At 42.5% G+C, this 12,567-nt stretch overlaps 1 protein-coding gene across 8 annotated transcripts in view; it reads left to right on the top strand.

Moving 5' to 3' along the window:
- LOC147026680 (spermatid perinuclear RNA-binding protein-like) overlaps positions 1-3,492 on the top strand; it is a 144,913-nt gene extending 141,421 nt beyond the window's left edge. For all 8 annotated transcript variants that reach the window (XR_015058460.1, XM_085882383.1, XM_085882380.1 and 5 more), the window contains one exon: positions 2,829-3,492. Coding sequence is in view for 6 of the 8 variants with exons in the window: in XM_085882383.1 (XP_085738509.1) it covers positions 2,829-2,953 (125 nt within the window). In the remaining 2 variants the exon portion in view is untranslated. The remainder of the gene's footprint in view (positions 1-2,828) is intronic.
- The last annotated feature ends 9,075 nt before the right edge of the window (positions 3,493-12,567 follow it).

The raw sequence follows: 12,567 nt of genomic DNA, 5'->3' as shown, positions 1-12,567 counted from the left end.
TTTCACTTTCATCACTCATGTTATTGAATGCCTGTTCATCATATCTACGAATCACTGGATGCAATGCAATGCTGATAAAAATGCCTGGAGACGCTAGCGTTCGTGGCTTTATTTCATTTCTGCACATGCCATTACCTTGAGAATCTCTTGAACTAAGTCGAATTACAAAATTTAAGCCCCAGAATTGAACTTACCAGCACTTCCGACTGCTAATAAAGTGTTAGTTTGTCCAATTCGGATATATTTTATATCATCTTCGCTTCGAATCGCTGGATGCATTGCAATGCTTATAAATGCCTGTAGACGCCAGCAATCGCGGTTTTATTTCATTTCTGCACATGCCATAACCTCTAGAATCTCTTAAACTAAGCCGAATTTCAAAATTTCAGCTTCAGAATTAAACTTAGCAGCAGTTCTGACTGTCAAAAAGTGTTAATTTGTCTAATTCCGACATGGCTTGGGCGTTTCCAGGCGGTGTTTGACATGACGGATCATTGCTTGCCAAGCCAGCCGTTCCTTATCAACCGTTTCGTTATCAACCGTTTCCTTATCAATCAAACAGTGCTCCCTTGAGTGCTTATGCCACTTGGCGAGAACTCTACAATATTTGCACGATCACTGACGACTGTACATAGATCAACTTCAACAAAGTTCAGGGCTACTCACCTGCGTTGGCCACGTGTTCTGCGGTACAACAAACGGTGGCTGGCTCACTGCAACTGTGAAATTTTATTTTACACGATGTTTCCCCTTTATCTACAATCTTCCATTACACGACCCGTGACTTTGGCATAAATGAATACAAATAAAAATTAAACATTTCATTTTTATGTTTCTTCAACTGTTTTGTGGATGTTCGGTGAAGCCACTTCACGCGTTCTTCAAGCTTCAATGGCGATACCACGGTTCAATACCAGAGGTAGGAAGGCAAAATAAATTATAGGTTCACAATGAGTAAAAAATTGTTTTCAGTTGTAATGAAGTAATGAATCTTCACATCACAGCAGGGATTTCCAAGAGGTACGCATGCTCCCTCTAAGCTGTCTAGCCAGGGTTCGAATGCCGACCGAGCTATAAACTGTCATCCCGTTGTTTCACAGGCAGAATAATTAATCAATGTGTGTGCTATCTCTCGGATGGACGTTAAACTTGGCATCACACCTGATGGAATCCCTCTCCCCCTCCCCTCCCCCACCTTCACCCTCACAACCCTACCCCCCTCTCTCCCACCCCTTTCTCACTTTCCAACCCTTCTATCTCTCTCTCCCACCCCTCCCCCTGCTCCCTCACCCCTCCACCTCTGTTGAGGGGACTGTAGCATGTATGAATCGGATTCGGAGTGAGCCAACCGGAGTGGTGCAAAGGTCCCTGCATGTGCAAGTGTGCATGCATGTTGGCAGACCTTTGCCAGGTAGATAGCATGGGTTTTATATGTTTAAATGCTCCCGCCCCAGGTCTCAAAGTATTCACCTTCGTGTTTGTGTATGTGCGCGCGTGTACACTATTTGTTGTTATCTGCATATGCGGGTTTCAGAAGTGGAACGGAGTCCTCGCAGGTCTCGAAGTGTCCACCTCCATTTCGGTAAGGGTGGACACGAATCATGGACCAGGGTGTGAAGTTTTGTCCCGAGGGCTCTATTGAGGACCGTCACTGAGCCCCCGACCGCTTCCAACTGCAGTTTGTTTGTAATAATATTCCCAGGGATGGTTTTTAAGATCTCTGTAAGGTTGTTCTTCATCATTTCTGTTGTTCCAATGATCACTGGTGCAATTTCGGATTTTTTTCACTTCATTTTTGAGATCTTGGTATTTGGTCATTTTCTTGATTTCTGTGTTGTTGAGGCCAAAATCGCTGGGTACTTAAACGTGTGTGTGTGTGTGTGTGTGTGTGTGTGTGTGTGTGTGTGTGTGTGTGTGTGTGTGTGTGTGTGTGTGTGTGTGTGTGTTTTTTCGGTCATTCAGCATAACATCATTCTCTTTGCTAACTCCACCTCCTTCCCTCACCTTTCTCTCTCTCTCTCTCTCTCTCTCTCTCTCTCTCTCTCGCTCTCTCGCTCTCTCTCTCGCGCTCTCTCGCTCTGTGTCGCTCTCTCTCGCTCTCTCTCGCTCTCGCTCTCTCGCTCTCTCGCTCTCTCTCTCTCTCTCGCTCTCTCTCTCTCGCTCTCTCTCTCTCTCGCTCTCTCTCTCGCTCTCTCTCTCTCGCTCTCTCTCTCTCTCTCTCTCTCTCTCTCTCTCTCTCTCTCTCTCTCTCTCGCTCTCTCTCTCTCTCTCTCTCTCTCTCTCTCGCTCTCTCGCTCTCTCTCTCTCTCTCGCTCTCTCTCTCTCTCGCTCTCTCGCTCTCTCGCTCTCTCTCTCGCTCTCTCTCTCTCTCGCTCTCTCTCTCGCTCTCTCTCTCGCTCTTTCGCTCTCTCTGTCCCCTTCTTGCTCCCCCCACCTTATAAAATGCAGCGCTTTCCTCCCACACCTCTGTCGCTGTCTCTGTATCTCTCACCCCCTTCTCACACACCTCTCCCTCTTGCATTGTACAGCAACGTTTGGTGAGATGTCGCTCTCCCCGCCGCTCCCCTTCCTTGCTCTCCTCCCTTCCTAGCTCCCCCTTCCTCACCCCCTCGTACCTTCCTCTCCCCTCCCTTCTATCCATCCCCTCCATTCTCCCTCCTCTCTCCCTCTTTCTCCCCCCCCACCCTTAATTTCCCCATCAGCGAAGTGACGGGTTGTCTTTGCTGGTATAACACAACATAATATAATAAATATATGAATATTAATATCTATATGGATATTAAGTTTGTGGGATCACAAAAAGGCATTTGAAGCACGTTTTCTTGCAGACTTCTCAGAAGAAAGTGGTTTTATGATGTCACGAGAAGGAGCAGGAACAGTGACACTGGGATCGGTTGGTTCTGGCGTGGGCTACAAGGCAACACCACCCCCATTCAGCTATACGTTCAACTGAAAACCTTTGCAGCTAAAGTTTGTTTTATACATACGGCATTGTAGATGGTTCAGCATTTAGCAACTATTTATCTGCAATTATGAAATATGCAGAAATGTGGTTGTTGAAGTTCAAGCATTGTTTATTTTTGGTTTTCCACGTTACAAAAAAAAATGCTTCATGCATTGTTTGTGCTCTCCCAAAGCAGGATTTGTTGTACTAACTTAATTTTATCTTCAATAAAATCCCTTTTTGTGTTGTCATTGTATAGCTGAATGAAAGCGAAGATGGCATGTTTGCCAAAGGCCCCAAAAAAACAACAACAAAAAACAAGTTTTATTTTGATGCAAGTTCAATATTCATTTTATTATCCTGAATGATTGATAACTCCGGTGATTGCCCTGTTTTTCTTGTACCGTATCAACAAAATTCACAGCACCAAGTACTTCGACAAAGTTAAGCAACTTCACTAAGTTTGCTTGTTATTATTTGAACATCCGTTGCATTTGCCACTTACCTGTCCAGTAAAATTGTGTATTAATTACACATTGTACAAATGATGCTTGGTGCTGCTTTGTGAGACCTTTCATTGACTGTTTGAATGCATGTGGAGTCGTAGCCAATACTCGTACCTTGTACTCCACAAATAGAATGCTAATTTCCAGGACGTCCATTGCTCAAAACGATGACAAATTATCAACTCCGTGACTTAACTTTGGCAAATATTAATGATCCTTCATCTCTATTTATTCTGCTTCTCTACAATCAAAAACCACTGAAAGTTAAGACAATCTGTGGCCTTTAAGACATTCACCAGGTATACCACAAAAATAATGCCCATGAGAGTCAAGATTATTCCACTTTTGAGCTCCACACAATGCAAATAATGAAATGGCGTCGTTAATCATGCTCTTACCTGTTGTACGTATAGCTGTTAGATGTATGTATAGCTGTTACATTTCCAGATTAGCAAAGCCAAGAAGGCATCCCCTCATTTCATTTTGATCGATCACATGCTCATGTTGTTACTTGGCCTTTGCATGTTCATTATAATACACGATGAAAATGCAGACAGTAGGTATAGAATTAGTCATTCACTTGAAAAAATGTCAATCATATGCCAATTCTATAATTCAATCAGGAGTAAGTACCAGTAATTGTCATATAAGAAAAAAAGTGTTCCCTATATTTGATCGAGCATAATCTGGGGGAGAGTGTGGTTGATAATTTTCTCTGCTCCCCAATTAGGAGGAAGAAGTTAGGTGTGCTTAAACCTGAATGGTCATTGACTCTGAGAAAGTACTTCTGCCTTTTTGTGGATATTATTTGTAGTTCTACACCTTGCCTGCAAAGCCTCGTATTGTGGGAGGCCGCAGGGAAACAGTAGTGCTGGGAAGTAAGAATGACTCCATGATGGTGCAGATGTACCATTCATCTGACCTGTGTGTGCACTCTGACCAAACTGAAGAAAAAAATTTTGGCCAAACTACAAATTTCTGTCACCTCCGGCCAAATGTCAGAAGACCTGACCAACCAATTCGCAAAAGAAAAAAAAAAGGTTAAAAACGTTTCCGGCCGACCCAACAAGAAGGTAGGAATAATTGGAGCCACTGTAGTCTGAGTCGGCCCATCAGGAATCTTAGAAAGCAGAAGCGACAGATAATAACACCCACCTCAATCTGTTTTGCAGCGACTTGAGAAACAGGAATCGCCATCAAAGTAAAGGTGCAATGCCTGATAAAGTAAATTAAAATAAGAACACCTTTGGGGCTGGGTCAAAATATCATATACCGAAAAATGCAATTACGGGCACATTTTAAAACATTTTTTTAATGAAGCTTTGAATATGCACTCAACATGCAATTATTTTTTGGATTTAATCCCCAGTTCGTGCCCCAGGGGTAGGGACAGTGTCACGGGGGTTAAACCTCCCAAAAATTTTTTTTTAACTCAATTTGATATTGGGTCATTCCTGGGGATTTGCGATGGCACTTCAGCATCTTCGTTCTCGTGGGAATAACATACATGAAGGAAACCCTTCTTGTATTTCCTTCTGCCGTCTCTTCTAACAATATGTTTTCCTTTATCATCAGTCTGTCCCGTGCACAGAAGGAGATGGGGTTTTGCAATCGTGTGTGTGTGTGTGTGTGTGTGTGTGTGTGTGTGTGTGTGTGTGTGTGTGTGTGTGTGTGTGTGTGTGTGTGTGTGTGTGTGTGTGTGTGTGTGTGTGTGTGTGTGTGTGTGTGTGTGTGTGTGTGTGTGTGAATGTCTGTGTCTGTATGAGTCAAAACTTTTTTTTACCATTTGAGGTTTTGTTTTCAAATTTTCAACAAAGCTTTATCATGATAATATGGAGAAGACAAGTTAAGAATTTGGTCAGGCAGAAGAAGAAGAAGTCCGAATACAAAGCGGATGGGGTTTGCAATTTCAGATGCTTTCTCGTTTTAGTGTGGTAATTGAATGACTATCATTTTCTTTGACAGGTTGATCTATTTCCATGGATCTCTTTCCTACCAATTGCCACTCAAACGCACCAATAAAAACATTGCATATTGGAGTTAGAGCATCGTAATGGCCCAAATCCAGGATACCACTGTAGAACACAGACACCACCTTTCATTGACTACCATTATAACAATAGGTTGCGCAGCAAAATGCTGTTTGTTTTTGAAGTAAATGTTGTTTATCTCGCAAATTGCCTTTATCTCCAAATTATCTACAAATGCACTAAGTCGCCCCATCTATGCCTGATATTGGTCTCTTGTAACTACACGCTGTGGTATACAGATGTGTAAAGCGATCCTTAGCATCTCTCCCTTCCACTTCCTCAACAGGTGCAAAAGGTGATCTTTCGCATTCCCCCCAACAGGAGGATTAAGCCATCTTTAGCATTCCCCCTCCCAACAGCTGGATAAGATGATCCATTAGCATTCCTACCCTCCACCCCAACAGCAGAGTGTTGTATCCCGGACAAGTGAATACACCGAATATTCCAGTCTTTATTACCGAGTACTGGATATCCAACATGATTCAGATGTGAAGAAGCCATAACCAGATGTCTTTATTCACGCATGTGCACACCACCTCTGCTGATGACATCCACTTCTTCACATTCCACGATACATCATTCCTCCCTCCTATACTGGAAACCAGAACATTTGTTACCAGGACAACATACTTGACATTGGCAAAGCATACTTTCAACCCATTACATGTAAGTCATCAACCAAATAGTTAAACGAGTACAGCTATTATACTAGTTTTCTCAACATAGAACAAATCTATAACTGAAATTTGTGTTTTTTATTTACCTATTCAATCAACATGCATGTAATCCATCCATCCATTGGGACCATACTCTTTGCAGAGCGTTAGTGCTGCCAAAGCAGTCTCCTTGGCTATTGGGCGCAATCCCGGACGGGTCACCACTCCGACACAGTATCCCGCATGTTGGCCCTCATTTTGCCGACCTCAGAAGGATGACAGGCCGACTTAACCCTACCTCGTATTAATTCAACAGCTGAGCGGAATTTGAACTCAGGATCCCAAGCCCACCACCCGAACCATTAAGCCAACACCAGGCATATACATGTAATAGTAAACCATAACATTTTCTGTTTTACTTCACATTCCATAACCTAATTTTTAATCTTACAAATCCAGTCTATTTGGAGGTTGAGATATTCTGTTAGACCTTCTAGTTACCGTTAGAATTACTCCACTCTACTCAGATTTTGAACTAACAGTTGGGAACTGACTCGAATCTGATTTAGTGCTAAATGTATTTTCTGGCACTGAGCTATCAGACGAAAATGGTAATATTTAAGGGGCCATACTAGGTTGAACAGGTGAATGGGGTTCCACTACTAAGTCAGTTGACTGCTGACTATGTCTAGGTATAAAGTCAAGAATCTCTGCTGTTGGTTCATACTCAGGTAAGCTATATTCGAATCTGCCAAGTGCATTTTCATTTCCACCCGAATAGTCAGCTATCAGATGGTCAGCATGCACATATCTACAGTTATTTCCCAGAACTCTCACTCGGTGAGTAAGTTGACCTTTAATAGACACGATCATACCTGGAATCCACTTTCCCTTTCCTCCCCCTCATTTCTGACGTGGACGGATTGATACACGTCAAATGATCTAATTTTAGGGTTAGGATTATCGCGGTGAACTTTAAAAGTATTTTGTTTACTTTCTGCCTTCTTTGTAAACAAGAGTTGACCATATACAGACAAACGAGTTCTGGGGGTTCTTTTTCACAACAATTCAGCCGGAGTTGCACCCGTTGTAGTATGAGGAGTGTTCCTGAAATGAAAAAGTGCATTTGCTACTTTGTGAAACAAAGTCAGCGACTTGTCAGATTTCTCAAACATTCTCTTGAATGTCTGAACATTTTTCTCAGCTAAGCCATTACTCGCAGGATGGTATTGGGGTTATAAGGTGTGATTGATGCCGTTCAGTTTCAAAACCGTTGTAAATTAATTTACAATGAATCGTGGTCCATTATCGGATATAACTTTTTGTGGAAAACCGCACCTCGTGAACAATGATCTTAGCACAGAAATTCGAGCATTAGATGTTGTGCTTGACAAAGGAAAAACCTCAAGCCTTTTTGAATAACTGTCAACAACTATCAAAAATTTTGAGATTTCACTTCAGCAAAATATATGTGGATCTGATGCCATGGTTCTGTAGCCCATGGCCACAATAAAAGTAGAACAATTTTTGGGGACCTTTGAGTCTCCACACAATCAGGACATGACCTAACTATGTCCTTTGGTAACCAAAATGCGCCAGAGAGGGAAAGCGAGGGGTCGAGGATGCACCTGATAAAGGATATGTAATATAATATAAAGTACATATATAATTAAATAAGGCCGTCAATTATTTTCAAATGGGGTGTTTTAATTAACCCAAAAACCCAATTTTCACTCATGTTCTCCCTTGGAGTTCCCTTAGTATGCATGCAGATTCAGGCTGCCAAGTTTCATAGTTTTGGAGTTTTTGAGAAGACACACACACTGACTGACAGAGTATACAAAACACTCCCATTTATTACAACAGATTATGTGTATATATATATATATATATATATATATATATATATATATATATATATATATATATATATATATATATATATATATATATATATATATATATATATATATATATATATATATATATATTGTTACGGATTTCAGAATCCGGTCTGATGAATGCATCCACACATCCAGGTCATCAGACAGTTATTTCCTTAAATGCATGTTCAGATTAGCCCCATCCCCATGTCTAATGGGATCTTAAATGTGATGCTTTGAGAAGGGCAAAGGATAGATCCCCTCTCTTATGGGAAGCTTTTTTTCTTTACGACAGACACGTTCACACACATTTCTTTCACGAGCTCTGAAGCCTGCCCTCGTTCTTCCTCAGTGGCAACCTTTCATGAGCTCCGATGCCCGCCTTTTTTGGGAGCGCACGGGTCGTCATGGTATCCACGCACCAGTGGGGCGGGGTGAGCTTGGGGCGGACGGCACCCCACGGAGACGACCTGGAGATATAAAAACGAGTGAGAGGTACGTTCAGAGGAGAAAAAAGGAGAGAAAAAGTGTGAAGAGAAAAGCGTGAAGAGAAAAGGCGAGGAGAGAAAGGAAGGGAGAAAAGCGTTCTGAAGAGAAAAGTGTGAGAGGAAAAATGAAAAGAGCAAGGAAAAGCAAAGGGCGAGAGAAGCGAGCAAGAAGCGGGTGTCTGACCAGCGCCGACGAAACAATTCGTCCTTCCCAGTGCTTGGGCAAGCAAGCAAGCGTGTGATGCGCGTGTGGGTGTCTGACCAGCGCCAACGAGACAAATCGTCCTTCCCAGTGCTTGGACAAGCAAGCGTATGGTGTGCGTGTGGGTGTCTGACCAGCGCCAACGAGACAAATCGTCCTTCCCAGTGCTTCAGCAAGCGAGCGTGTTGTGTGGGTGTGAGCCACGCCTCCAACAGGTGAGGTACAGGTCGATCACCAACAACATCAGGGTCTAAACCCGCGACGGACGATCTCGTTGCCCTCCAGACTTCGACTGGTGTTCAAGACTGGCACGGCAAAGCTGGGTGCTGGCGACGGACGTGACACGCACGCTCGCATTTCAGGACGTTTTCGCTTCACGGATGACTTTCTGGTGAGTGAGACGATTCTTCTCTCCCCTCCCCCTAAATGATCTGCTGGGTACCCTTGTCTGTGTTTAGCTGTAAGTAAGTCAACCCCCGATAAGCTTCTGCTCTTTGTCTCTTTCCTGGCATTTTGATTGATTTTGCTTTGAAATTCTTCATTTACCTCAGCAAATAAAAAGTTCTTTTTATTTATTTATTTTATCATTAATAAATTATTTGTCGATTTCCAACCTGTCCGTGTTTGTCCTTTCCTTCCATTGGTCTAGCATTGTCCGAACCTAGATAGACTGGGAGGTAATTACCACAGATTTGACCAAAAAATCGTCGGCACGCACCAGCGGCTAAAACGCTCGGCCGCCCTCATTAAAATCGAATCAGATAACATTGGTGCTTTGCTGAGGGCGCACTCCCCGCTCAGGTAACCACATGACCTTAAGTTAAACGGAATAATTAGAATGTACATACACTTATACATATTGTTTGGTTCAAGAGAAATTATACTCTGTTTTTGCATCTATTGATAAAAGGAAAAGTGTGTGTGTGTGTGTGTGTGTGTGTGTGTGTGTGTGTGTGTGTGTGTGTGTGTGTGTGTGTGTGTGTGTGTGTGTGTGTGTGTGTGTGTGTGTTTCATTGGTTGTTATGTCCATTTGCGGGTTTGAGGAGATGGAACGAAGTCCTCACAGGACTCAAATTAGTCTCACTTTCGTTTCGATAAGGCATCACAGTTCATGGATCAAGCTGTTCTACTTTGTTTTTCTCAGAGTTTTATTCCGAGGGCTCTTTTCAGGATAGTCACCGAATCCCGGACTGCCTCCAATTGTAGTTTGTTTGTGGAAATATTCTCGGAGATGGTTTTCAAAATGTCATTGAGGTTCTGTTTTACAGTATTGAAGCCAAAATCGCTTGGTACTGATATCTCAATCAGCAATGTTGTCTTTTCCTTTTTGTTCTTGAAAACGATGTCCGAGCGCAAGACTTTGCTTCCTCTGTTCACGCTCGATGGGATCATGAGATCAAACGTGAGCATGACATCCTTATTTTCAATGTTTGCCCTTGGTTTGTGTTTCCATGGGTTTTCTGGAACTGAGATGTTGATTTTTTTTTTTTTTGCAGATATGCCAATGAATCACTTTGCATACTTTACTGTGCTATTATGTGTAAAGTTGTTCTGATAATAGTTTTTTGCATCCCCAAAACAGGTGACTAGTACTTTCTGTTTCTGTCTTACTGAACCGACCATTGTCTGTCTGGCTCAGTCCTACCATCTTTTTACATCCATTCGTGTCGTGTCGTTGATCTTGGGCATTTATTATTATTCGATCTTCATCCCAGTTGAGCTGACCTCTTCTTAACCATTCCAATGAGCCATCGTTGTCAATCCCAACTTGGTCCAATTCTTTTCTGCATTTTCTTTTGTTGGTGTATATTTGTTCATATTTCTTTTTATATATTTCTTTTGTCTTTTTTGCAATTGTTGGGGCTGTATTCGTTGCTGTTTCATTTTCCTGTGCGGTATCTTCTATTCACACCTGTTTTTGGAAATTCCTTGCAAGGTGAATTTGGGATAGTTTTTATCCCCCGCCACGTGGCAGAAGGGGGATATTGTTCAGGTTTGTTGTGTTCATATTTGTTTATAAATTGAATGAGTCTTTTGAGCATTTCACATACTCAGCTAGTCCTACACTCGTTGCTCTGTGCGCCTGGTTGAGTTCCATCAGGCTGCTCCCTCCCTCTTGTCTTGGCAGGTACATTCTCGGGATGCAGTGGTTTTTGTATAATATTTTGTGGATGGTAAGGAGTTTTCTTGTTTTGATGTCTAACTTATTGATTTGCGATTGGGTCCAGTTTATTATTCCACAGCTGCACTGGAACACTGGGACTGCGAGTTGGTTTATGGCTTTGATTTTGTTTGTTGGGGAGAGGTACGTTTTCAGGACCTGCTTCGTTCTATGTAGGTATTATTTGTCGATTGTTTTGTGCATTTGTTTGTGACATATTTGGTGCCCCTTTTCTCCTCCGAGGTATTTGTATGGTGCTTCATTTTCTAACTGCTGTGTTGTTGCTTGAAGGTCAATTTTTATGTTGTCTATTTTTGTTGGTTTACCCTCTACAAATGTGCACTTGGCACAATTATCTAGTCCAAATTCCATTTGAATGTCCACAGAGGACCGTTTTACTAGTTTTATCTGTTCTGTCAATTTTTCATCATTCCATGCAAAGAGTTTCAAATCATTCATGTACAGTAGGTGTGTCACCGTTCCTGTTTCTTTGGATGTTCTTCTATTGGTTGTTTGGGTGTATCCGTGTCCTTGTTTGCGAATGAGGTTATTCAGTGGGTCGAGAGCCAAACAAAACAAGAGGGGGTAAAGACTTTCCACCTGGAAGATCTCATGCTGTATCTTCACATCTGGTATTTCGATATTTCCTTCCGAGTGCTGTAATGTAGTATTCCAGAGCTCCATTTCTTTCTCAATCAGTTTGATTATTTGGGGATTGATTTTGTATATTTGCATGCATTTTATCATCCACGAATGTGGGACACTGTCAAAAGCTTTCTTATAGCCTATCCAGGAGGTGGACGATTTGGTTCTTTGCAAGTGTGTGTGTGTGTGTGTGTGTGTGTGTGTGTGTGTGTGTGTGTGTGTGTGTGTGTGTGTGTGTGTGTGTGTGTGTGTGTGTGTGTGTGTGTGTGTGTGTGTGTGTGTGATATATCCACTGCTGCCACTCAATAATTGTATTACCAGGAAAATGTAGGAACTCAACACCTCTCATCCACGGATATTTCTCGTATTTCCTATATGTCCGTGAGACCCATTTGCCTTCAGCAACAGAACAATAAGCCTGGTGTTGGCTTAACAGTTAAGGTGGCTGGCTTTAGATATTTGGGTCGAGTTTGAGCCCTTATTATTCTGTTAAATAACACAAAGTGGGTTGACTCAGCACACCATCCTTCTGAGGCCACGCTGAGCCTGGTGTTGGCTCAGTGGTTAGGGTGGCGGCTTGCGATCCTCAGGTCCTAAGTTCAAGCCCCGTCGGCCGCTGAGTTATTACACCAGGGAGTAGACTCAGCCTGTCATCCTTCCGAGGTTGTCAAAATGAGTACCAGTTCCAGTGTGTGTACTGGTAGAGGGGCGACATCAGCATCAGCGACACAGTCGCGCTTCAAGGAATGATAGCTTCCCCGGCAGCTAAGCTGCCATACGACCACCACCAGGCCACGCTCTCAGCAATGATGCAGCAAGCAGCCACAGGCTACATATGAAATAATAAACAGAACAATTATGGTTGATAACTTTGAAATTTCCACTCTTGTCTGAATGCTGAAAATTATGGTTTTTAATGCCGTGAACAAACTTCAGTACATCACCACGGGTGATGAAGGCTGTGATCAAGTTTCAGCTGAATCGTATGTGTAGTTTTGGAGATGAACTTGCATGTGTTTATGGACAGACGGACTGACGACTGATGCGCCATC

This window comes from Eptatretus burgeri, chromosome 5 (assembly GCF_056783735.1).
Source record: "Eptatretus burgeri isolate ZD-2024b chromosome 5, Ebu_testis_v1, whole genome shotgun sequence".
In the NCBI taxonomy this organism is placed as follows: Eukaryota; Metazoa; Chordata; class Myxini; order Myxiniformes; family Myxinidae; genus Eptatretus; species Eptatretus burgeri.
This window is presented reverse-complemented; position numbering and strand designations above follow the sequence as displayed.